The 26,542-nt window shown below is 53.1% G+C and overlaps 1 protein-coding gene across 8 annotated transcripts in view; it reads left to right on the top strand.

Annotated features, from left to right (window-relative positions):
• The window catches only part of ACTN1 (actinin alpha 1), a 95,799-nt gene that overhangs the window by 27,802 nt on the left and 41,455 nt on the right, over positions 1 to 26,542 (top strand). For all 8 annotated transcript variants that reach the window (XM_070594115.1, XM_070594116.1, XM_070594113.1 and 5 more), the window contains exon 2: positions 22,211 to 22,325. In XM_070594115.1, coding sequence (XP_070450216.1) covers positions 22,211 to 22,325 — 115 coding nt within the window. The remainder of the gene's footprint in view (positions 1 to 22,210; positions 22,326 to 26,542) is intronic.

The following is a 26,542-nucleotide window of genomic DNA, read 5'->3' as shown; positions in this document are numbered from 1 at the left end:
GGGCCGCAGGCTCCCCGGAGTTGGCCGGCTGTCAGCTCAGCCTGTCTGGAGTTCTCGGGGTTCTGAAGGGTCAATGGTGCTGCTGACTGCAGCAGGCCTCCCCGCCGTGATCCCAGGATTGAGAGTTTGTGTCCCAGAGATGCCCAGGCTGTCGGAGCTGGAAGTTCCTGCAGAGACCAGACCCAGTCCCCTGTTGACAGACTGGAAACCTGAGGCCCAGAGGGCTGAAGCAGCTCGTCCAAGGTCACACAGCAAATCAGCGGCAGACTTTGCATTTAAACCACGCTTTCTTGACTCTGGTTCCATGCTCTTTTCCGGGTCCTACATGCTTTCGCCTTCTGCCTGCTCTTTGTGTTACTCTTCTAGACTCTGCTTTCTCAAAAGGCTGGCCTTGGGGACAGGGGCTGGGATGGCAGCTCTTGAAACTTGGTGGAGACGTTCACGAGGCTGTGAGTGCCCGGATCCTGGCATAGGGTAAGAGCATAGAAAAGATTGAATGAGTGAATGACTGGGCGGCTTGGCCTAAGGGCGGGGGGTGCTGGTGTTCCAGTTAGAAGCATTGCTTCTGCGTGGCATACCAGACATGAGTCTCCGTACCGTGGCTCTCTGGGTTCCAAGGCCAAGCTCTGTCTTCTCTAGCCTTTCTCAGTTCCGTGCATCACCCAGCTCCTGCAGAAGCCTAGAACTTCAAGAGAAAGGAGACTTAGGTAGCAAATGTTCCTTCCTCTTCAAGTTACAGAGGAGGAAAGTGAGGCCAGACCACACAGCCAGTCAGTGGGGACATAGGACCAGAGCCCGTCTGCATCCCTCCTGGTGTGTTCATGGTGGGAATTGAGGGTGGAAAGAGGAAAGGCACATCTTGTCCTTTGTGCCTCCCCCATCCTGTGTCTTCCCCAGTCAGGCGAGCTGTTTCCTCTGCCCCCCTCTTCACTCTGGCTTCCCTCCCCGTGCAGTGGAGGTTGGGGGTAGTTCTGTCAGAGCCGTCTGTGGAAAAAGCCTGGGCATGTAGGGATGGGGGAGTCATTCCCTCGTGCTTTCCTAGAAGGGGAAAAAGGCTAGCTAGCTCATTTCCTTCCGGGGAAACCAGAGCCGAGTCACCCTGGAGTCATCGCCTCTGGCCCTGGGGGTCACTTCCCTCCTGCCGTTTTCATGAAGGGCCTGAGGCCTGGGCGGTACAGCTGGCCCCACCCAAGTCTGCCTTTACTGCTTCTGGGAGGGGTGCTTCCTGTCCTTCTCTGCAGGGCAGGCTGGTGCTGGTGGCAAGAAGAGTCAGGTGATAGCATCGTCCCATTCTGTAGAATGGGGACTTCTTAAACACCCTCGTGAATCAGGATTTGAAACATTTTTGGTTTATCAGTCTTCATTGTCTTTTTTGGTTTTGTTATGAAAGTATGACATGCTCGTGGCAAAAAAAAACAACTCCCTCCAGGTAACATGGTTATTTTTCTATGCCACACATAAGATTTTATGTGTTTAATTTATATATACAGATATTTTTAATTGTGGTAAAATATATGCAACATAAAATTCACCATTTTGACCATTTTTAAGTGGACAGTTCAGTGGCATTAAGTACATTCACATTGTTGTGCCACTATCACTACCATCCATCTCCAGAACTCTTTCATCTTGCAAAACTGAAACTCTGTCCCCATTCAACAACAACTGCCCATTCGCCCCTCCTCCTGGCCGCTGGCAGCCACTGTTCTACTTTCTTCTCTGTGAATTTGACTCCTTTAGGTGCCCCATATAATCATAGGGAATTTGTCCTTTTGTGTCTGGCTTATTTCACTTAGCATTGTGTCCTCAAGGTTCATCCATGTTGTAGTGTGTGTCAGAATTTCCTTCCTTTTTAAGGCTGATTAATATTCCGTTGTATGTATGTATCACATACTGTTTATCTGTTCATCTGTTAATGGACACTTGGGTCGCTTTCACCTTTTGGCTATTGTGAATAGTGCTGCTATCAACATGGGTGTATGAATATCTGAGTCCTTGCTTTCAATTTCAATTCTTTTCTGTATGGACTCCAAAGTGGAATTGCTATATTTTATGCATTTACTGTTGGTGTCTCTGGGCCCTTGGAGCCCTTGAGGCAGGGTCGATAGATCAGCAGAGGGTCCTGGATACCGCCCCTCCTTCCTCCTTCCTCAGGGCCAGGCCCCTGACCGGCTGGGCCTGCCACAGTAGCTGCATGCAGAGGTGGGCGGGCCGACCAGCTGGGCGTAGTGTGTGGCGCTGGCTGCAGCACAGCTCTGGGGAAGTCGGCAGCCTCTGAGCTAAGGAGAAGCTCTGGCATCTTTTGGTGGAGAAGGGCCTTTTGGGCCAGGTCCCCGCCTCCTCCTGCTGCAGACACAGGGAAGTGGGCTGCAGCCTCCTGGGGACCCTGGGGCGCAACGGCGACCCCTGAGCCAGCTGGCCCCACTCTTGCCTTTGGCTTTTTTTCCCCCCAGTGCTTGCTTGTCCCAGGCTGTTTTTCTCCCAGGGGCTCTCCTGAAGGGTTAGTGTGTGATAGATTTTTGGCCAGGGAGTTACAGAGACTGATGCAAAACTTGCTAGCTTCCTTTGGAGAAAAGTTCTGTTTCTTGCTAACAGCGCAGGATCTCCTCTCCTGATTTCTGCCCTCACCAAGTCTGCTGTGCCTGCAGTTGACCACTGTCTCAAGTCAGGCCCCCAGATATGCCTGCACCCCAGAACCCTGTGCAGAGCCACCTGGCTTCTGCTTGCTTGCTGGTGTGGAACCCCACTGTGAGCCGCGTCCCTGGCCCCCGCAGGGTTCGCACATGGTTCCTTCTTTGCTGCTCAGTCTGTGCCTCACTGATGAGGCGTGTCGTTACCTGTCAGCTCGATCGTGGCGCCCTGGTAGCAGGGCTATTTCTGGTTCTGGCTGGTCTAGTGCCCTGTACTTAGCAGATGCTTAGAGAGAGAGAGAAAAACAGTGGAAAGAAATTGGAATTTGGTGTTAGGGGACTTCTGGTTTCGTTTGGCACCTGTTCTTTGCTAGCTGGGTTGTTTAACCTTCCGGAGCCTCAGTTTTTCCATCTCTAAAATGGGGACCAAAATTTACCTCTTAAGCTTGTTGTGAAGAATAAATGTGATAACCCGTATGAAGTGCTTAGTAAATAAGTGTCACTAAATGTCAGCTGTTGTCATTGTTGTGTCCTTTAAGTGGGAGAGGAGTCACTAGCCTCCAGGCTGGGGGGGAGGACTCCGTACAGGAAGGCCAGGTTTCAGGACCGCCGTGGCGCTTTCCCTCTGCTTCTCAGTTGTCTCGTCCCAGGCCCAGCTCCCCCGGAGAGGCGGGGACAGGAGGAAGGGGCTGTGGGATGCTGTCTGGCTGGGTGGCGGCAGCTTCCTCTGCAGGAGGAAATTGCTTCCTCTCCAGGGAGCTGGGAGTTGCTGAACTCTGCTCTGGGGCTGGCTGCTGCTCGCTCAGCAGGGATCATGCAGGGTGGGGAAGAAGGGCTCCAGGGTATGTTGGGCCTCATTCTAGATGCAGCATGTTCTCTGGCCTCGGCACCCTTTCCTGCCAGGCCCTCCTGGAGCCCCTCATTCCAGCACTGGGCGATCCGGCTCAGAACTCTCTCCTGCCCTGGGTTGCTGTATGATTCTTTCCTAGGTGGGTCCTACCTTCCTTTCTAGATTGCAGGCTCCAGGACCCCTGTCTCCCTCATATTTGGGGACAGAAAACAGTGGCCTCCGTCTCCGTGCAGGGGAGCGCCGCTTTCTCCTACCAGACAGGATGATTGGGACTAGCCATGGATGCGTCAGGTCCAGGCTCAGGGAGGGGATAGGACAGGCAGTCGTGCTTGGAGCTGCCCTCTGCCTTCCGTCCCTGCCTGTGGGGGAATCCATCTGCAGAGGCTGCGGGGTGCTGGGGAGAGCCCGGCTTTGGAGTCGGCAGTCCTGGGGTGGAGAGAAGCTCCGCCGTCTTACTAGCTGTAGGTATCCTTCAGCAGGTCCTTATCATCTGTAAAAAGGAGGCAATCTGTCTTGTAGGGTTGTTGCCGGGACTAAGCGAGATGATGGCTGCAAACCACCCAGTTTGGCGTCTGCACCTGCTGGGCTCCCGAAGTGGGGGGAGGTGTTATTCTGGATGTGTGCACAAAGCCAAGGAGTGCTTTCACAAGCTCTTCTTTCCCTTCTCTGCACAGAAGGTGAGGTGATAGACTTCCCGTGCACTTCTGGGGCCCAGAGTTGCCCAAACTTGCCTGATTATAGGATTCACCTGGAGTTCTTTTTGCTGTTAAAATGCTGGTTCTTGGGCCCCACCCCAGACTCCTGAACCAGAATGGCGGTCGTTGGGGTGGTCGTCATCTGTATTTTCAGGGTGTTTTGTAATTAGGTCGATTTGGGAAACCTTGCTTGCCTCAGATTGCTCTCCCAGTGGCTGTATCTCAAGAGCCCATTGAGGCAGGTATGAGGCAGGTGTAGCCACACATAAGGTGGGAGACTTTCCAGGTGAGCCTGTGAAGTTTAAAGGACAGACCTGAGGCCCTCAGTTCCCCTGTGGTAGAATCAGAATTAGAACTCAGATCTCCCAGTGCTGTGTGTCCATTGTACCTGCAAACATTCTACTAAAGCGCGGAAAAGATGGGAGATGGAGACAGATGGAGCGACAGGGAGGAGGTGAGTGACAAGGCGGCAGAGGGAAGCAGCGGCGCCATTCTGCTGCCCCTTGAGGGAGGCCTGCAGAGACCAGCAGTGGGGAACAGGGTTGGGATGCTGGGGCAAGAGCTCTGAGCCCCACCAGGATGTTTCCCAGGTGCGCCTCCTGCAAACCAGGGCCCAGGTGAGTGCACCGAGCCTTGGCCTTCATTCCAGAGCCACTGGGAATCAGCAGGTGTCGGCGGGTAAGGAGGTTAGGGAGGTGGCCTGGCCAGGCCTGAACACCTTCCCAGGGCTGTCGGTGGAGTCCTGAAGTCTTGTGGGTAGGTAGCTTCCACTTCCTCCTCTCTTCCTCCGTTTTTTGTTAGGTCTGGGAAGGCTTTTAGAAGCGCAGGCAGGGCTGCCTCCCCTGCTCAGATGGGGGAAGGCACAGTGTGCGGGAAGCGAGGCATGGGTATGGCTAGCGTCCATCGGCCATGCCGAGCACAAGGTCCACTGCCTCGCCTGCTTCCCTGTTCCCAACGTTGGCATGCTCCATTAAAGGTACACCTCTTCGGTCCTCACTACACCCCTCACCCCCCTTTCCAGTTTCCCCTTAAGAGGCTCTTAATGATGGTTTCAGCCTGATTTTCTCAGAGTTTTGGTGGAGAGGCTTGGGAGGGACGGCAGGGAGGCACTGGGATTGGTCCACTAGGGAGTTCCAAGGCCAAGGCTGTCCACCCGACTACACACTAGGGTTATGAGGGGAGCTCGGGAGCGGCCTCTGCTTGGCCCCACTCCCAGAGGGTGAGCCCACTGGGCTGGGGTGAGGTGGCCTGGTGGGCACTGGGAGGGGAGGAGCCCACTCTGGGCTGCTGCACGTGACCTGCTGCTGGGCCCTCGGGGGGGTCAGGAGGAAGGAGGGGCCGAGGGGGTCCAGGCTGACTGAGCCTGTGGTTGGAAGCATGGGCACTATGGCTCAAATTGTGGCTCCTCATCTGCTGACCTTGAGTGACCGTGAGAGTCTGTGTCTCAGTTTTCTCATCTGTAGAATGGGATTCACGGTAGTGCCTACCTCATAGGGTGGGTGGGAGGATTAGTTGTTAATACCGACAGAGCGCTGGGACAGTGGGCACCTGATCTCCGAAGTCCTTCCACTCTGACCTTCAAATGACGTTGCGAGGCTGAGGACTGGACCTTCTCTTGTAACCGTGGCGAGCTGCTGTGGGCGTCTGGGCGGGCAGAGGAGTGTGGGATGGAAAGCCGTGTTCCAGTGGATGGCGCCTTCACCCATTCCTTCATCTCTTGGCTCAGGTCTGAAAGCTGAGTGTGACCTCTGGTCCCTCTCTCACTCCCTGAGCACCCATGACACTTCCGTGTGGTCCCATCTGAGCCACCGTGGTCTCTTGCCTGCCTCTTCACAGTCTCCTAACTTGTCCTCCGCTGCCGTTCTAGTCCACCTCTGGTCTGCTCCTCACACTGCAGTTCGGAGGCTCGTTCCGAGGCGCAGCTGCCATGAATTACATGTAAACCAACGTCTGATTCCCACACTCACCCCACCCTCAGCTGAAATCAAACAAAACCTCTTTGGTGGCTTCCATTGTTCTCAGAAGAAAGCACCCTAGCATCCGGCAGGAGCCCCATGGCACCCCTCTCCTCTCCTCCTGCACCAGTCCCAGTGGCCATTTCCTGGGGGTTGGAGCAGGCCTTAGTCCCTTTTCCCTGGGCCTTTGATATTTTATTTCCCCCGCGTGGCGGTGCCACCCTCCTGACCGTCCCCAACTCCACACATGTGGGGAGGGTGACCGGAGGTCTCGGCTTGCACCTGTTGTCCAGGGATAATTATTAATAGTACCTCCTTTTATTTTCAGGTGCCCTGGTTTGGATGATAAATTATATGGTCTCCCTTCACATTGACAAAGTGTTCATCTAATTTAAATTCCTTAGCTTTAATAATTCCCTGACTGCCCCAGGGCGTTGGTCAGATGCGTGTGCACATGCGTGCACACACGTGCGTACATACATACACACATATACACACCTACCCAGCCTGGACCAGGTTAGGGCCTCAGGACTTCCGGAACTTTTCCTGTATGCATTTAAACTCAGTTTGCAAATATCCACTCATTTTTATATGAGTCTTGATTGACATGTGTCTCCCCTCTCAGACTAAAGGCTCCTTGATTTAGGGACCATGTCTTTATTGGCCCGGCATGTGGCCTCAGTCCTGACACGGTCAGTGCTCAGTAAGAGTGACTGAATGAGTGAATGAACCTGGCTCCAGCCTGTTGGCAGGGGGAGCCGGGAGCCTGGGTGGGTCAGGAGCATCTGCAGTGACCCGCCATGAGGGAGGCTGCTGACATGGGGCCAGTCCAACCCCCAACAAGCCTGTTGCCCACACTCTGGCATCCATACCCCCTGGCTTGGCTGCCCCTTCAATTATTCATGGTCTCTCTCAGTGGGCTTTGTGTTCAGAAAGCCAAAAGAGACAAGAGTTCAAACCCTCTTTCCACCTCCCCAAAACTGAGACTTAGAGGAAAACCTGCCCGGCCCGTCCTGCATCCCCAGGGAGCCGCTAGGGCCAGGACCTTCTCTTGTGATTGGATGTGAGCGCAGGGGGTGATTCTCAGCCCAGTGTTCTGGGCTGCCCTTTAGCCACCCTCTCTGGTCCAGGCCCAGCGACTGCCTGGGGATACTGCACAGGTGCCCGTGTGGCGCTAGACTGACCCGGGACTGGTGCAGGAGGCGGGCAGAGCTGGGTGGTTGGGGCCAGTGGCGCTGGCTGATTTCTCATTAATCCCGGCTTCCCTGGATGAGCCACAGCCCCCAGGATAGTGGAAAGGGCTCACGCTTTGGCCTCCTGGAGACCCCAGTTCTAATTGCAGCTTTGTGTCTTGCTAGCTGTGTGACTGGGAAGGTTATGTAGCCTCTGACCCTCGGTTTCCTCCTCTAACATAGGATTGTTGAGCGGATTTGCTGAGATGGCTCATGCCTCACCTAGTGGTAACAGTAACAGTCAACGTCTTTGAGCAACTCCACGATCTTATTCCCTCTCCGCTCCCCTTCCCTCGGGGCGCCCAGAGGTCCACTTTGCCTTCAGTGTCCTCATCTTTAAATTGAAGGCATAACACGGTACTTTTCTCTGGAACGAGGTTTGGGTGAGGCTGTGGGGGTGGCAGGCACCCCCTGGGCTGCCCCTGCTCTCTGTGGCCCCCTCTGCCACTGCACAGTTTCCAAGGTTAACAAGCCTGGTGCTGGGGGACGGAGCGCGCCGTGAATGCGCTTGCCTGCAGACGAAGCCCCCTGTCCTGCCCCGTCGCTGTACTTACCACCCCTCCGGAAATGGGGAAGTTTCCACAGACACAGTCCTGTTCCTCAGCCTCCCGCTCCCTGCTGCGGATCCCCTGGCTGCCTGGCCAGCAGGCCTGCTGTGCTGGGCTGCCAATGCCCCGGACTGCTGATGGGTCCCGAGGACAGGCTGGGAGGGCGGTGATGGCATTGGGCCATGTCGGATGGTGGTTTCCATGGTCCACAGGTTGCCTGAGGCTCCTTAATAAAGGAGTTTCGGGGCTTCTGTCCACCTTATAATGTGCTGATCTGCATTTGTATTTTGAGAGAAGAGACTGTATTTTCCTGGATCTCAGGTGAAGGGGCTTGACTTAATTAGGCCTCTCGGTTCATGGCCCACTGTCATGGTGGGGCCATGCAAGGCTTCTGTGGGTCTGTCACCTTTTCCCGTACCGTCCCCGCCCATGGACATGCAGATTGTCTCCGACTCCTCCCCTGCTGACACAGATAACGGGATGACGCAAATTCTCCCACGTCTCCCAGTATTCACTGTGCAAGAATTTCTTTGAGAGGGGGATTTCCTGGGTGGTGGGGTGGGAGCACATTGGATTTCACAATACAGCTTTGGATTGCTCTCCAAAATGGCCGACAGTCCACCCTTCCAGGCATGAGGGCTTCTGGATCCCACAATCCTGCTGACATTTGGTGTAATCACCTTTCTAACTGTTTATTAGTCTACTAGGTGTAAAGGGATATGTTATTGTTTTAATTTGCAACTGAGGAGGAGCTCATTAAAGTGCCAGGCCTCTCTGTTCTCTTCCTCCGTTCAGTGCTCCCGGAACTAGAAACTTCCTCTTAGGCATGGGGTAATTATTGTCATAATGGAGAATCATGGAGATCCCACTCCCCAGGGAGTGGCAGTTTACAGAGTGAGTCTGTTAATGCTCCTTAGGAAGTTTCTGCTCCAGCATCCCAGGGGGCAGATCACTGGTGTGGTTCCTTGTGGCTTGTGATTCTTCCAGAGTGGCTGGGCTCCGAGCTTGTGCCCCCACCCCTGCTTTCTGCCTAGGGGGTCTCTGGCATCCTGAGGGCTCTGGGTTCCCTGGAGCTTTGAGCTTTCCCATGGAAGGATGTGTTTCTACCTGCATTTGGTGTGAGGTCATGTGGCTGCTGGGTGGTGGTTCCTCAGGAAGGAGGTGGGTGGCATCATGGCGGTGGCCTGGAGTCTGGGCCAGAATGGTGCTGAGGTCCTATTGATCATGTGTCCTTGATCGGGTGAAGGAGTCCAGGACTGGGGAGAGCTGGGGTGTGGTGCCTGCTGGCGCATGCTGGCCTGGACACAGGGACACCGTAGGCACCAAGGTGACCTCTGTAACCCCCAGATGGTGCCAGGTGACCACTTAGTCTACACAGGCGATTCCAGGACCCTGAGTAGTTCCTATTGTCTCACTTCTTTATATTAGTATCCTTTTTCTTTCTTGTCCTTTAATAATGAACTATAGACACTGTTAACTACTTAATATGTGCTAGGCTTTTTGCATACGTTAGCTCATTAAAGCCTCTTAACCTGGTGAGAAAGGTATTATCTCATTTAACAGATGAGGAGACTGAGGCTCAGAGAGGTCAAGAACTGGCTCAGGTCGCGGGGTTAGTAAATGGCAGACCTAGTTGGAACCTCGGTCTTCTGTACCCAAACCCATCCTCTTAGCCGCTAAGCCTGTGGTCCTCAGTGTGGTTTCTGGACCAGCGGCATCAGCATCACCTGGATGCTCGTTAGAAATGCACTTTCTCTGACTGCCCAAAACTACTGAATGAGAAACTATAGTGGTGGGATAAATCTGTTTTAACAAGCCCTCCAGGCGATTCTGATACACGTTCAAATTTGAGAACAAAGCACTGAGCTATTCTGTTTTTTCTGCCCTACTCATGTGTCATTGGACCAGTCAGTGTAAGCACAGACTTTGGACCATGGCTTCTCTTACGGGCCTTCACACCCACTACAGAGAGGTGCAGTGTCTGCCCCTGTTGGGTCTGGGGGCTCCAGGAACCCCTCCTAGGTCCCTGTAAGCAGTTGACAGAGTTGATGCCCCGCTTGCCTCCAGCTGTCAGCCCAGTAACAGTGGCCACCATGGAGGTCAGAGTTCCCAGTGCCAAAGGAGATGCCTTGAGAGGGCTGGGATGACCAGGAGTGGATTGTGGACAGGCCATAAAAGAAGCCCCAGCCCAGGAGGTTATTTAGGGGCACAGAGAAGAGACTTGGAAAACTTTGTCCAAGCGGTGACGTATCTCTTTCTTTCTTGCAAATTTGTGGTAATAAGTGGTTTGACCTCTGGAGAGAGGCTTCCACACAGGGGGCTTGGAGTCTAGGCAGGTCCTCCTTGCCGGTCAGCAAAGCACACTCAGCAGAAATGACCCTGGCGAGAGGAAGGGAGCTAACTGCGTTTTATTTTACTTTTTGAGCCCCCCACCCTAAGTCAAGTATTGTGCCATTTAATTCTTACCCAAACCCCAGGAGGGCTGGATTTGGTCATTCCCATTTCGCAGATAAGACCCTCGAGGCATCAAGTTGTAAAGTTGAGAGTCACACCTCATACTACACAGAGGAGTCAAGTTAGGCTCGATCAGCCAGACCACACATCCCCAAGTTTTGTGAATACTAGGCTGGGCCAAATCCTTGTCATCTGGGAAGTTCTTTGTAGAATTGAGTGGTCCATAGCTCTCTGCATCTGTGCCAGAAAAACCAAATGACCTCACTTTTGGGTGGCTTTTCCTTTTTTGGGGAATGAATGTGTGGGCCATTCCTGTGAGCTGCGGCCCGCCGAGGCCTGTGTGCTGTCAGACCTGCCAGGGCAGAATTGGACTCCAGACGTGGGGGAGGTGTTACAGGCAGGGCCAAACTCGGGGTCAGCAGTGGGGAGCTGGCTGGTCTCACACTGGCCTCCAGAACGGGGTGCCACCATGCTGCAGGGTGGTGTGAAGTGTGCCCAGGGGGAGCTGACTGGCCTATGATGGTTAAGCAAATGACCTGGGCCATGATCTGCTCTTCAGAGTGACCATTCCCTGGGGGAGGCATCAGCAAGGCCAGTGGCATCTAAAGCTCACAGCTCAGGCCTGGCTCAGTTGCTCCCTAGGGCCAGAGATGAGACCAGGCCATCCCCCCTTGGCATCCTTGTCTCAGCTTGCTTAGTGGCCGCTGTTCAGTGGCTGAGCAGCTCAGTCCGTTACTTCCGTACCTGGAGCGGGTGAGGGTACAACTCTCATTTCTGTCTCTGTAGATAGTTTTGGTTTTCTCACATCTAGTGAGCACTTAATCTGTGTCCGACACTGGGCCCGGCCCAGTGCCTTAGCTCACAGAACCCTCCCCCACAACAGCCACCTGGCATAGACCCTCATTTTGTCTTTGTTTTACTGACATGGAAATTGAGGCTCAGCGGGTCCGGGGTCACAGAGGCCACAAAGGCCACAGTTGACAGAGCCTGCCGCTGGCTGGCCTGGTGCTGTCGGCTCAGGGTCCCTGGGAGAGGCCAGGCTGTGGAGGTGGCAGATGGGGGCAGCTGACTCATTGGACATGAGCTAAGAGGACAGCCCTCCTTTCTTCACTGGGTTTACGTGTCACCTGACTTCTAAAACGGCTCTGATTCTCTCAGGAGCCTTCAGGTTCTGTCTGCACCAGCAGGAAGGTGCTGGGCCGCCCATGCAGTGAGCTGCCTTCCAGGGGCCTTGGCAGAAAGCGGGTGCCCGGTCTCATGGTGGTCCTGGGAGCCCTCTCCAACTGGGGCATGTTCATTAGGTCATTCCACCTTCCAGCACAAGCCATTAGGGGTCCCTGCCCCTTGGCCTTGATGAACCTCTGGGTGTCTGGTGCTGTCTCCCCCGAAATGGGCTGCAGTTGGACATCAAGCAGGAAACATGCAGGCTGTGCTCCCCTTCTAGTCTCCTCATCCTGTCCGGCAGGCTGGTCTCAGGGTTTCCTCGGCAGTGGGAAAATTTAGATAACAAGACCTCTTTCCACCGTGTAGAGCTCTGTGAATGATTAACTTTGGTTAAATAAAAAGGGACTGGGAAGTGGGGGCAGTGTGACAGCGGGCGTTACTGGGCCCCTGCCTTGTCCTGGGCATCTTGCTGATTGTTTTGCTTTCATTGCCCTCAGCTTGACAAGAGTCCTGCAAAGTAGCGATGTTATGGATCCTCACTTGTCAGATGGCGTTGAGGCCTTCATTAATGAAAGTCACATAGCCAGTGAGTGACAAAGGCCAGCTGGATTAACATTTTTTAAGCATATGCTGTGGACACAGCACTGCCTGTCTTTAGCTTCATAAGATCTAATATGGTCCTCTAATTCTGTGCCGTCGTAGGTCTTGTTACCCCCATTCTACAGATGGGCACCCTGAGGCTGAGATTGAGAATCCTGTCCAAAGAGACAGAGCTGATGAGTGGTGTAGGTGGAACTGAAGCCCCAGCTCTGTCTGGTTCCAAAGCCCGGCTCCTTGGGGCGACCCCGGCCACCTGCACTCTTGTTCCCGGGACCCCAGCATTCGCATGGCTTGTCAGGGAGCAGAGGAAACGGCCTGGCGGCTCTCAGCTTTTCCAGCACCCGCTCTCAGGTGGGTGGAAAGTAAACAGATCTGGGTGGAGATGTTCTTGAGGACTCTGCGTCTCATCTGTGGGTGAACCAGCTGACAGCCTCCTTTGAAAGGCTGGCAGTCTGCCCTTGATAAGTTCACCAGATACTCCTGTTTATGTTACCAGAACACCAGGCGTCTGAGATCACTTCTGGGCAGCTCTTGGCTTAGACAAACCAACCAGTGCTCACGCCCTGGCCAGACTGGCCATGTGTGGGGGTCACAGGGACTCCAGGGTGGCCGGAGAGAGAGAGAAGGCTCCCTGGCTGCTCCTTAGTGGCCTCCCCTGCACCAGCAGATGCTGCAGAGAACTCAGCCCTGTGCACACGTGCCGGCCCCGCCCTCTCAGGGCGCCCTGGCCCAACGTTTGCACACCCGCGCCAGCAGCTGCCGAGGAGGGGCCATCTCTGACTGGCAATCATGGCAGGGTGCCTGCCCAGCAGGATGTGGGGGGGGCTGGTGAGCTGACTTTTTACTTGATGAGCTTAGACCAGGGTCCTGGTTGCTCTGCTTCAGGGAGGGGACCACCTGATGAGAAGCCAGCTTGTGGGGGGAGCTCTGTACCATTTTCAAGAGGCTTAGAAGCTTGTTTGACATTTTTCTGAGGCCCCCTGGCCAGGGGTTGCTGTCTGACTATTGGGGTGGATGTGTGTGCATGATTGCTGGTTTATCCTCATGTCCCAGTCCCTAATTGTGACTTTCTTTATAATATTTTATACTGATAAGGCACTTTAAAAGTATTTCAGATCCAGCCTTTATGGCCTGGTGGTTACTAGAAGGACCTACAACTAGAATATACAGCTGCTGTGTACTTACTGGGGCTTTGGGGACGGGAAAAGAACCCCAAGTATTCCAGAACCCTTTCTCTATATAATATCTTAAGTGATTCTCTTACTAATTCTTTTAAATAGATGGGATAATTTTTTCTTTTTCATCTTTTTCTTGTTCTTTTTTATTTTGGAAATATTGTTTTTTTCCCCACTGGTAATTCATAGGTACTGACCTCCCCTCACCCCATAATCCCAGAGAAATAGGAAGTTCCCTTTATCCCATCCCAGAGGTCTGACTTAACAGATAAATGTACACACTTCCAGATAAACTTTTCTTATATTTGCATAACTTTTTTTTAATAGATAGTGACTCTACCTGGTATAAAATCCAAAAGAAATAAAAGGCTATTCTGTGAAAAGCAAATGTCCCTCCCCGCTCTGTCAGGAGCCTCCCAGCTCCCCTCCGGAGGCACCACTGTTCTAGGTCGTGTATGTCCTTCCAGGGATATTGTGGCAGAGAGCATCTAAGGATTGTCCTTTCAACTCCTAACAGGGGTCTGGGTGTGAGGGGTAGGAGTGGCAGTGTGGAGACTGAAACACTGGTGACGCTGTGAGTCCACTGAGATGAAGCTGTCCCTGTGTAAGCTGTTGGTCTCTTGACAAGGAGCAGCAATCAGAATCAACCCTACACAAGAACAAAAGGTTGTCCTTGGCGCTCTATTTTGTTGTCTTTCAATTAGTGGAGTTATGATGGGAAAAGTTGCTGGGCTCTGGCCTGCAGGGTATGAGGGACTCATTTGGGGTCACATAGCCAAAAGGAGTTGAGGTGACTTCTCTGAGGTCACAGCATGGCTGGCTGAGCCAGGGCAGGGCCCAGGTTTCCTGACCCCTGTCCTCTGAACACTAACTCCCCTGCTGTGAACTGTGGCTGGCGTGGAGGGTCAGGATCCCAGGGGAGCAGGAGGATGTGCCTGGGAGGGGTGTGGTCAGCACATGAGCCTGGTGGCTGGGTGAGGTGCCACTGCTGTCCGAATGCCACCACCAAGCCAGTCTCATTTGCCTGCGGTGGGTTATCTTGTTTACTCTGCTGCGTGACCAATAGATAAAGTGCCATTGTCAATGGAGGCGTCTGTGGCGAGGTCAGCTGTGAGTGGATGTGTGGGTTGTGCACTGAGGCCAGTGCACGTTGAAAGGAGCGTGCTCGCAGGGAGAGGGCGGGAGTAGATGGTTCACAGCCAGCACATTTGCAGACGCCTGGGCAGGCAGAAGGCTCAGGGACAGTCTCATCGCTGGGGCGCAAGCGTTGCGTGCGTATGGACGTGTTCTGATCTAGCCGTTCTCTCGGCTTTGTGTGAGTGCTCATATAGTTTTAAACCTGCAGTTCATAGAATTTTGTATCCTGCTTTTTTGTTAATTACATATAAGCCTTTTTCCGTAATAATGTATAGTTTCAGAACCCATCATTTTGGCCGTGTAATGTTCCATTAAGTGGATGAACCATAATTTACTTATCTAATACTCTATTAATATAATTTGGGACTATTTCTAATTTTTTCCTCTCGAGTAATGCTGGCAGGAGCATTTTCACGCTCATGGGCTGGTCTTTATTTAGCGTGATTTACCCAGGAGAGCGTCCCAGCATTGGGCGAAAGATTTATGCCCATTTTAGCTCCTCTGGACGGGTTGCCTCCCGCCAGGCTTGTGCCACATCAGCCTGCCTGCTGTGCCTTGCTGTGGGCTTTGCCATTGGACCCACCCTACAGCGGGAGTTAGCAGAAGCTTCATTTTTTCCAATGTAACAAATGGAAATTGGTACCTTTATTTTAATTCACAAACATGGCGGTGTGCGTACATACATAAGTGTGTGGCACATCTTATTGTCATCCCTGGTGACAGGTATCGGTCCTTGATCAAGTCCAAATAGGGGGAGCCCCCCTACCCCTCACAGGATGTGCCCTTAGCTTTTGCTTCTGGATTCCCAGGTGACCGATGTGGGCTGTGGTCTGTCAGGAGTGTTAACGGTGCTGGACGCGCTGTCCGCTGAGTGCTTGTGTTAACACACCGTGCGTTCCTGCGCGTGTGACTGTTTTTGTTAGGAGACTTAGCAAGGTTTTACGTTTTCCCTCTCTGGAACCAGAGACCCTTGAGTCTTAATTCAGGTTTAGCCTGCCAACATCTTTTGAGGGAGCTTATGGGATGTTCTATTTTTAAATTGTACCAGCATTTAAAAACTAGAGGATTCACATAAAGTCCAAATTTCTGGCTTCTCTTCATTGGAGGTGTGGCATCCGAGGGTCATGCTCCCACGCAGAGCCAAGGAGAAGATGCCCCGTCCCCTCGCCAGCCCCGCACTGATACTGGGGCCCAGGTGCAGTTCCCATCGGCCAGCTTGTCCACTTGCAGCCCCTTCTCTGCACTCATGTTACTCTCCTGAGTGGAAAAACAAAGGATAGCCAAGAAGGCCGCTGTTTCCAGAAAAATTCAGGAGCATACATGAGGGTGAGACTATCTGGTTCTACTTTTCCTGCACTCACCCTTGTGCTCATTTGTGAAACCTCTTTGTGCCTTCGTTTCCTCATCTGTAGAATGGGGAGAGTCATAGCACCTGCCTCAGTGTTGCTGTAAAGGTTGAATGAGTTAACGGGGGTCAAGCTCTCAGAGAGGTCTACACAGAGTAAGTGCTTGGTAGATGTGAGCTGCTGTTGTTATTATTATTGTTGTTGTTGTTGTTATTTCTGGCATGTGTGTTTGTCTTTTAGACTAGGCTCTCAACCAGGGGTGATTTTTGGTCATCACGACTTGAGATTGGGGGATTTACTTACTGGCATCTAGTGAGGAGGGTTGGGGGATGCTGCCACACATCCTATGATGCGTAGGACAGGCACCCCCCTCAACAAAGAAGTAACCAAACCAAAATATCGATCACATTAAGAAACCTGCTCAGACGTTTATGTGTGTTTGACTTGGTCTAACTGAGCTCTTTAGACACATTTCGAAACCAATCGCTTCAAGGGCTGCCTTGGGCTCTCGAAGAATCCGAATTATGAGGGACCTTACTTAGCTCAGCCCCCGAGGGGGCTTGAATCCTTTCCCAGCACCCCCGCCAAGCACATGCCTTTGGCAGTAACGCCCTGTACATCCAGCTTTTGGTCTGTCTCCTGCGTTGAACTCTAGTCTTCCCTGCAGCTTCCTGTCTGTCATCCTAGTAACAGTAGCTGCCGTGTATTGACCTTCTGTGTGGGTGATGTGCTGAGCGCTTGCCGTGTGTTGCCGCATTGGTCCTCGCCACCCTTTGAGGCAGGTTCTATCATGACCCGTTTTACAGATGTGGAGATGGAGGATTGGAGATGTGAAGTCACTCGCCCAAGGTCTTTCAGGGGCGGATCCAGGTCAGCCATGCTCTAGAATTCATGTTCCTCTCCATTGCTGCCTGCCTTGTTCTGCTTGGGGCTGAACCCAACAAAGTTATTTGCTTGTTCATGGGAGGGTCTTTCACATATTTGAGGTGGGTGTCTGAGTTCTCTCTTCTCTTCTCCTGCGAAGCGCTGTGTTCCCAGTTCTCCTCAAAGACGTATTTCTGATCTGCCCACCATACAGAGTGATCTCCTGCCTCTGGACAACCACCTGCTTGCCCCTGGGCTCTGTTCCCCTCACCTCTTTCTGCCATGCTGCTCCCAGAGGGGCTGCCTGTCCCACGCCAACTCCACTGATGTTCCGTCAACTCAGATTCTCTGTGTCAGTGCTGGCCAGTCACCCAGTTTCCATCAGGCTAGTGTTTTCACAATGACCTATTTTCAGTGATACTACAGAAGATTCAGCGTACTCGTCTGGCCATTTAGACTCCTGGCTTTCGTTCTGTGGTTCCCTTCCAGCACCCCATTTGTACTGGCACCTGAAATCTACATTGTCCTGGTGGAGCAGAAAGTGTGTGGGACTGGGAGCTAGGAGCCAGGTGAACATACCCAGCTGTGTGGCCTGAGGAAAGCCACTCACCCTCTCTGGTCCATGTGTCCTCAGCTGTGAACTGAGTGTTTGATTGGGTGATGTCTAGCGTCTTTTCCAGCTCTAACTTTTTTTGATGAAATATTTTGAACAGCATGAGCTTGTAATGATTATAACCCGAACTGTTGTGGCAATAGTAATAATAGGTAATTATGGGGCAGTCCCTCTGTTACAGGCCCTCTGTTCAGTGTTTTTAGTGGATTGTCTCCTTGACTCTCCCGACCAACACCCTGCTATTATTACCCCCGTGTTACAGATGAGTGCTTTGACGCAGAGCCACATTGGGTCACTTGCCCAAGGTTACCCCCTGGCCAGAAGTGGATGGACCCGGGCCTGCAGTGTCTTCTTTAGAGCGACCCCTCCCAGTGTCTTGGATGCTCGCTCTGTGGAGTGATCCCGAGCAAGTCCCGTGACCTTCCTGTGCTTCAGCATCTCGTGTTTTCCCACTCCCTGCTCCCACCGAGATCAAGACTGTGAATGCCACTTGACCTCGGAAGCTCAGCCCCCGCCTCATGCTTCTGGGGTGATCCTCTGTACCCCGCTGCCAGCCGAGTGTGATTACTCAGATGATGATGGTGGTAGGGACTGCCTCTTGCACACCTACTATATTTCAAACGCATGTTAATATTATATCATCATTAATGTTAACAATATGTTAATATTATCTTTTTTCTAATTTTTTTGTTGTGGTGAAATAGACTATATTATTTAATCTTCATTGCAGTCCTGCCTGGTAGATGCTGTTGTCCCCTTTTTACAGATGTGAAAACAGAGACTCAAAGAGGCCTGTGTGGCTCAAGTCATATTCCAGTGCATCTGAGCTGAGGAGTAGGGAGAGCATGTTCTCAAAAGCCATTTGCCTTCTCAACACCTTCTAAAGGAAATATATGGGCATGATACTTGTTAAAGACGTCATGGAAAGATATAGAGGATTCTGGGTGAAAGCAAGCCTGTGAGACCCATAGAGAAGGCAGAGAAAGATGTCTTCCTCCATCAACTCCATGGACCTTGGCCCGGCTCAAGTGTGCCCCGGCCACTCTCCATTGGAGCCTGGTCAGGCCTGGCCCATTTGCATCCCTGAACTGCAGTACAGGACAATGACACTCTTCGTCTCCTGAAGTCCCCTTTATGCCAGATTAGACGTGGGTCGGTGGCCTCAAGGTCAGTGAGGGGTGGAGCAGGGGTCCAGTTCTCTGCCAGTCCCTCCACCTCCATCCAGGGCCCTCAGAGGCTGTACAGCAGGGCTGGCGGTGGGTGACGTGAGAAGGGGACCAGCCCTCATGGCAGCTCTGTGAACACTTCCCAGGATGCTGTCCCAAGCACTTCTCCTGAGACCTCTTGGCATCCTGAGCCCATTTCTGCAACAGAGTGGGTCCCCTCAAGGCCTGTCGACTCCTCCTGTCTCCTTAGTCAGGCTGAGTCAGAGCAAGGACCCAGTGATGGGGCCCTTGGAGCAAGAAGGTTGGAGGGTTTGGACTGAGGCAATAAAATGGTCCCTTGCCCTTTATTTGAATGAGGCTGGACCATGAACCTGCTGGGGTAGTCCATGCTGGAGGCCATGGGGCCATGGGTCTCTAGCCGTGGACATCACTTGTGGCTGTTGGCTTTTCCTCCCTGCTGGACCCCTGGAGCACTAAAGGGTGCAGGTGCCGCTGTCTGCCATAACGTGGGAGCTTGAGCTTCAAGACCAAGGCCTGCCCTGTGCCGGAGGAGAGAATACGGCTGTGCTGCATGCGTGGAGGCCCACGTTGGTGACACAGCGCTCTCCCCTCTTTGTGCCCCATCAGCGTCCTCTGCTGGGCATCCACAAGGCCACTGTCAAAAATTGCAGGCTTTCTGCCCCCCACACCACAATTTCTCCCCTCTCCTGTCACACATCAGCGCATGTTCAAAAAGAGAGTCCTCAGACACGCAGGGTATCATCTGGAAACTCAGGGCAGCCTTGCAGGGGTGGCGCCCGGGACAGAGTTTGGTAGCTGGAGGCAGGGAGGCGGCCATGGTGTGGGAGCCCAGGGGGGCGCGTTCTCCGAGGCCTGTCCATGGGAAGCTGTCAGGGGAGCCAGTGTTTCTTCTGAGCAGTTTCTAAGTGGCAGGTACTTGATAAATATTTTCTAGGTGATCCTCCTGACTTTTCTAAAGTGCTGTCACCCTCCCCATTTTACTGCTGAGGGGACTGAGGTTTAGGGAGGTTACTGTGAAGGTCACACAGCTGGTAATAGTGGATCTGAGCATCAAGTGCAGCTCTGGGCCCTGCAGAGTGTGTGCTCTTCTTCACCGGGTCACCCCACCATCCCCTCCTTAGGCTGAGCTCTGAGATGGGTGCTCTTTGTTGGCAGAACTTTCCTGTTTGGGAGGTGCCCAGAGGCCCCTTCGAGGCAGTCATCTGTCGGGGCCGGGGCTGGGGGCCTGGGGGTTTTCCCAAAGCGCAGTCCTGGAGGCCTGAGAACCAGGCCTTTGTGTGGGAGGCCCTAGCAGCCATAGGTGTGTGTCTGTCTCCCGCAGCTCTGAGTCCGGCTTCCCCAGGAAATGCGGCTGGCTGCTTTCAACAGCACTTTTCCTCTTGCAAAAGCAGTATCTTTCTACAAAAGCAGCCTCTTCCTCCTTCCCCTCACCCCAGCCCCCAGAGACTGGATGGTAAACAGTGAGGTTTCACAGCCCCCCTATCTGTGGGCGTGCTGGTAGTCCCGCCACACCCAAGCCACGCTGGACCTGAAGCTATCCCTTTGAGCTGCTGTGGCGGTCCAGTTCCCCTCAGGTCAGTGGGACACCCCAGCAGAGGCTGAGCGTGGAAGGGGCGAGGAGAGCAAGGGGCTGTGGAAACACAAGATGGGGGGACATGAAAAGCCCCGCCCCCAGATGTGGAGGTACAGCACAATGACAACCGGCAGACGTGCACGTGTAGACAGATGACAGCTGGGAGAGAATATGGAAACAAAATAAGTTGCATTGCTTTTAAAGACTTAAAAATTTTTTAATAATTTTTTACGACAATAAAAAAGTTATAACAGCTTGAGAATGAAAACTAAGTCCCCTCGCCTCTGTGGCGGGTTTGCAGTGTCAGCAGCGGAGGGAGGGCGCCCGGTGAGCACTCTGGCCTGTCCTGCGGCATCCCCTTTCTCTGAGCTGTCTTCTTCTGCAGGGTCCCTGAGGGTGCTGTTTGGCCCATCCCCCCGCCCTGATGCCATTCAGTATCACCCATGGGGGCAGCTGGATCTTCCAGGACGTGGCCCTTGCCCCCCCCCGACCCCGCATCGATTCCTTCCTCCTTCACCCAGTTGTGCGATTTTTACAGCCGCTAGAATGTCTGCTGCACAGGGCAGGGATTTTTGCTGTTCTGTTCACTGCTGTGTCCCTGACTCTGTGCCCTGGGACTCTAAGGTGACTGTTGAATCCAGGTGTGGAGCTGGCAAGGGCCATGCAGCGGGATACAGGCATTGATGGAGTGGGGGTGGGGTGCTGTGGGCTGTATGCCCCCAACCCACATGTGGTGGGTGGCTGTTAGGAAGGCTTCCGGGAGGAGGTGATATCTTAGCTTGATCTTGAAAGATGAGTGTGTTAGCTACGCATGACGTAGAGGATATCCAGGCTGAGGAATCAGTATATGTCCCCTGCCCACCCTCAATCTATGTGCCTGTCTTCCCAACGCTTTGGGACAGGACACACACCCCTCTTCTCTATCATGGGAGTGACTGGCTTATGGAGTGGAGATGTATTTGTAGGGAGAGAGAAGTATCCTGTGTTGACGAGTTCTAGTGAAACGTGAGTTACAGATGAGGCCCAAAGTTGGGGGGTGTCACAATGCTCCCCTCCTCCCCACCTGTGTGGACTGCTATCTCCCCTTCTGCTTGCTCACAGGCTCTTTAACTCTTGCTTATAAACCTGAACAGCTGTTTCTTTTCCCCAGTCGTCACTGGCGTGGTGTTCTTCCCTCCCCTGCCCATTCATTGCCACTTGACTTTGGAGTTCCCCAGGGCAAGAGGAAGTGGCAGAGGGGGTCACGAGTCTCGTTTCTCATTTGTTGAGTCACCCTGTTCTGTGTTTGAGCCACTAGGGGGTTCTGTTGGCACAGGGCAGCTTGGTGGGTGGTCTGTGTGATGATCATCTGCTTAATGTAGACGCAGCTTCAATGTTGCTCTTCTCCCTACAGACTGGAATGTTACAATGTTGATGGCCTTTCAGTTCCTCTTCTTAATTCCCTTTCTTGAATTCTTGCTCATACTTTTGCAGCTTAAAGTGCTTCCGCCTCCCACCCCAAATACACACACATACACACATTGGGGTGCCTACCTTTCTCTCCCCTTATCCTGACACCGTGCCTCTGTACTCTGTCCCCAACAAAACTGATTAATCCCCTTAGCTAGCTGCTGTGAGTGGACAAGGATTTAATAAACTAATTTACCCTAAGGTGTTAATGAAGCTTAACGTGTTACCTCTGGGGTGCTCTGCCTTATAGCTGTGAAGGTTGAAACTAAACCTTATACTCTAAGAGGTAAATTGCTAAGAATGGAATGGCGGCACTTGGAAGTGTGGCTGGGGATGATGTTTTTGGAAGACAGTTGGGAGGGGAGGCGTCCAAGGAGGGTGCCACGTTGTCCATCCCTCTGGTGCCCACCCATGCCGCTGGCCCTGCTGAGTGTCTCCTTAGCAGCTGCCCTGCGAGAGTTCACTGCTTGGTTGATGAGGTGAAGGAGACGGTGTGAACAGCCATGCCAACAGGTTTTATGGGCTCCACTGAGCAGACTTCCCACCCTCCCTGGCTCTGTTAGACGTTGTGCCCAACGAGGATGACAATGCCAGCCTGCCCAGTACCTTATACAAAACAACCGGAAAGATGGCACGAGGCAGGTGGGTTCTGGGGACCCACTGGGGCCCCTGTGAGGGCCTCGGAGACCACGTGACCTGTGGAGAGTTTGACGGCTTGCTCTTCTTTCCTTTGCCCAGACATTTACGGCGTGGTGCAACTCCCACCTCCGTAAAGCGGGGACACAGATCGAGAACATTGAGGAGGACTTCCGGGATGGCCTGAAGCTCATGCTGCTGCTGGAGGTCATCTCAGGTGAGGTGGACCACTGGCCTTGAGAGTGCCAGGGCAAAGGTGATGCCAGGTGGGCAGGGCCACCCTGGCCCAGAAGAAGGTGCTGCCCACTGGGTTCTGCCACTTGGGGACTGCTGCCCTGACACCTGTGCTCCGCCCTGCCTTTGGTCATGGCTCACTTTCGGTCTCTTGAAAGAAGTTGGGAGTGACATGTGTGAATTCAGACTAGAAGACTGGGTCTTGGTCCTGGCTCTGCTGCTGACCGTCCATATTTCCCTGGACAAGTCACTTTCTTTCTGCCTCAGCATCCTCATTTGCAAAAAGAGGGAGTTTGGAGGATAGTCTCCGAGGTCCTGCCCTTCCAAAATGCTAGGATTCTGTGGTCAAGAATGCAACCATGGCTATCACCAAACCTTGGCCCCACTACTACCTATCTACACATACCTACAGGATCCCAGACCCTCATGTGAGGCCCAACTTGAAATTCAGATGCCCAGATATCTGGGGGGACAGCTCGCCTTGAACGCGTATCTCAGCTTTCTTATGAATATCTTTCCTTCACCGTCCCCTAAAGGTTGGCGGTCCTCAAGTTTCTAGCCTTGGTTGATACACTGACAACTTAGCTACTCTCTTCACTTTACCTTCCACCTTGACACCCGTGAGTCCTAGACCTGCTCTCAGTCCGGCCTTCTCCCTCCAGGCCCCTCTCGAATGCTGGACCACACTGGGCGTCTCCACCCAGATGTCCCTCAGGGCCCACTCAGCATGTCCAAGACTGTACTTACCACTCCTGGTCTCAGCAAACCTCTTTTTCCTCCTGCAGTCTTCATCTTGTTCTCCTGAACCTAATCTAGGAATCACAGACAGCTTTTCCTTTGCTCTTCTTTCCAACTTGGCATTCAAGTTCTGTTCATTTTCTTTCTTTCTTCTATTATCTGTCTTTTAATCTCCGCTGCCATGGTGTCAGTGTGGGCCTGCGTCAGCTCTCACCTACATGATACCACAGAGGCCTTGACCCCCTCCCAGCTCCTCCCCTCCCACCGCAGCCCCGTCATCCACACCGCAGCCAGTGCGTCCATCCGACGGCCCAAATATGGTCATGCTGTTGCCTGCTTGACACCCTTGAGTGCCTCCCAGGGCTCTGAGCCCAGCCCACATTCCTTAGCATCGCTTGCAGGAGCCTTTGTGAGCTGGCACCTGCTTTGTTTTCAGCTAACTCTTCCCAAAAAGGTAGCAGGCCTCAGACCCTGTGCCACCCTGGGAGATTTGCCGTCCTCCTCAGATGGCGTGCTCTCTGCTTTCTGTGCTTTTGCACCAGCTCTAACTGCCTCTCCCCACCCCCAATACCTTTTAATATTTCAAAGTGCAGGTGAAATCTGTGTGTGTGTGGTAAAATACATGTAATATGAAATTCACCATTTTGACCTTTTTTTTTTTGCTAAGGAAGATTCACCCTGAGCTAACATCCATTGCCAATCTTTGTCTTTTTTTCTTTTTTTTTTTTGTGAACCGCTGCCATAGCATGGCTGCTAAAAGACCAGTGGTGTAGGTCTGTGCCCCGGGGCTGAACCTGGGCTGCTGAAGTGGAGCGCGCCAGACTTAACCACTAAGCCAGTGGGGCTGGCCCCATTTTGACCATTTTTAAGTGTGCACAGACATTAAATACATTCACTTTGTTGTGCAGCCATCACCACCATCCACCTCCAGACTTTTTCGTCATCCTCCCGCTCCAAATCTCTGTACGTATTAAACACTAACTCCCCATCCCACCCCAGCCCCTGGCAACCACTGTTCTACTTTCTGTCTCTGTGAATTTGACCACACTGGGTGCCTCATATAAGTGGAATCATGCAGTATGTGTCTTTTTGTGTCTGGCTTATTTCACTCAGCCTAATGTCTTGAAGGCTCATCCATATTGTAGCATGTGTCAGAATTTCCTTCCTTTTTAAGGCTGACTATTCCATTGGATACATGTGCCACATTTTCCTTATCTGTTCATCTGTGAGTTAGCACGTGGGTTGTTTCCACCTTTGGGTGTTGTGAGTAGCGCTGCTGTGAGCATGTGTGTGCGGGCACCTGTTCGAGTCCCTGCTTTCACTTCTTTGGGTGTTATTCTCTTTCATCTTTTAAAGCTCGGCTCTGGGTTTCCTCCAGGAGGGCTTCCCTGGCCACCTGCCCATTTGAGTGGCTGGGCTCTGATAACGCCCCATTAATTCCTCCCTTGTGTCATTTACCACATGGTATCATCATTTTGGCTCACTTGTTTTCCTCCCTGCTCCACGCGGAGCTCCTTGGGCCAAGGATGGTCTCATCTCTGTCTCCCAAGTGCTTAGAATTATACTTGGCATGTAGGTGACGCTCAGCAAATCTTAGAGTGACCAGGGCTGGGCATTTCTGCATGGCCACCGGTGCATTCCAACAGAACAGACCGGCCTCTGCCCAAGGGGACCTGTGTGCATGTGAGGCGGGCTTGTGTCTTTCTCGGGACTAGGGGAGATGGAGTCACCGAGACGCTGATGCTTCCTCCTTGAGTGTCTCTGGAGATGGGTAGGATGACAGAGGACGGAGGGATATGCTGCCTGCAGAGGTCCTCGAAGTGTGGTCCTGGACCACCACTCCACCATCAGCAGGACTGCTTGTCAACACGCGGGTTTCCAGACCCCCTGAGACCTAAGTCAGAAAAGAGGAGGCAGGGAGCGGGGCTGGACACCTGCAGTTAGCAGGTTCTCCAGGCGGTTTCATGCTGACTGAAGTTTGAGAACCACTGGCCTTGCGGCCTCCACTGCCCTCCGGAGAAGTCCCATTCCAGCCGGCGTGCACAGCTGCTGGGCTGGCTGGGGAGCTCAGGACCCTTAGCAGGATCCAAGGGCTGGGGCTTTAGCAGGAGCAGCCTTCCAGGGGGGATGTGGCATTGCCTCCCTTCATCCTATGGGAGGAAGCCCCTGTGGCATCTCATCTGCCCAGGAGGACGGTGGCGTACCTTGCTAGGGAGGCTGGCCAGGGACCACAGCCTTGGGAGAGCCGCAAGGGGAGAGAGTCTTGATTCGATAATAAACACCCAGCGGTGCTTGCCTGGGAGCTGCCAGCCTAATCACATCTGCAGCAGAAAGTCTGTTCTCTTATAGAGGCTGGGGGGCCCTGGGGGCTTGGGAGGTTCCCTGAGGAAGTGCTGCTCTGACATCACGGCTGCCCAGCCACGTGAGCTCTCTCAGCCAGACTGTTGATGTGCTTGATGGGCCGGAGAGGGGAGTGTGCAGCTGGTCTGGTCTGGAGACCACGGCAGGTGCAAGGGTCCTGAGTTTCAGGCGCTAGGATGGTGGTTTTCAGCCTTTTGGGGTCCCTGACCTCTTTTTTTTTTTTTAAAGATTTTATTTTTTCCTTTTTCTCCCCAAAGCCCCCCAGTACATAGTTGTATATTCTTCGTTGTGGGTCTTTCTAGTTGTGGCATGTGGGACGCTGCCTCAGCGTGGTTTGATGAGCAGTGCCGTGTCCGTGCCCAGGATTCGAACCAACGAAACACTGGGCCTCCTGCAGCGGAGCGCGTGAACTTAACCACTCAGCCACAGGGCCAGCCCCTCCCTGACCTCTTTGAGATATGAAAGCCATGTGCCCCATCCCCAGGCCTGGGCACGTGTTTTGCACATATAAATTTTTCGAATAGTTTCAGGAGGTCCCTGGATGCCTCTGCTCTGGGATAAAAGTGCTCTTAATGGAGTGTTTGGAGAACCAGCTCCTCCACCCCATTTCCCTGCAGCTTCTGACCCTGACACCTGAGCAGCAGAAGCTCCCACTTGGAAGCTGGAGGTGGGGCGTTGACTTGGAGCTGGGCTGTGGGTGCCCCTGAGAGGCAGTAACGGGACAAGAACAGCAGTTACCAAATGAGAGAGGGAGTCTGCGGGCACTTCCATTTAAACACCCGGGGAGCTTTTTCAAAATACTCTAGGCTGACCCACACTCCCTCCCAGGCCCTAACAATTGAGACTAGAACTCGGAGTTCAGGGCCTTTGCATGTGCTGTTCCTTCTGTCTTGATCACCTGTCCCTGCATTCTAGGCCCGGCTGTCCTCCCCCTCAGACCTTCCCCCAACCATTCTGCAGCTCCTTCATCCCCCTCCTCTGCATCTTCTTTTTTTCTTTTTGAGGAAGATTAGCCCTGAACTAACTACTGCCAGTCCTCTTTTTTACTGAGGAAGCCTGGCCCTGAGCTAGCATCCATGCCCATCTTCCTCTACTTTATAT

The sequence above is a fragment of the Equus przewalskii genome, chromosome 25 (assembly GCF_037783145.1).
Source record: "Equus przewalskii isolate Varuska chromosome 25, EquPr2, whole genome shotgun sequence".
In the NCBI taxonomy this organism is placed as follows: domain Eukaryota; kingdom Metazoa; phylum Chordata; class Mammalia; order Perissodactyla; family Equidae; genus Equus; species Equus przewalskii.
The sequence above is the reverse complement of the archived record's forward strand: the minus strand, read 5'-3'. Positions and strand labels throughout refer to the sequence as shown.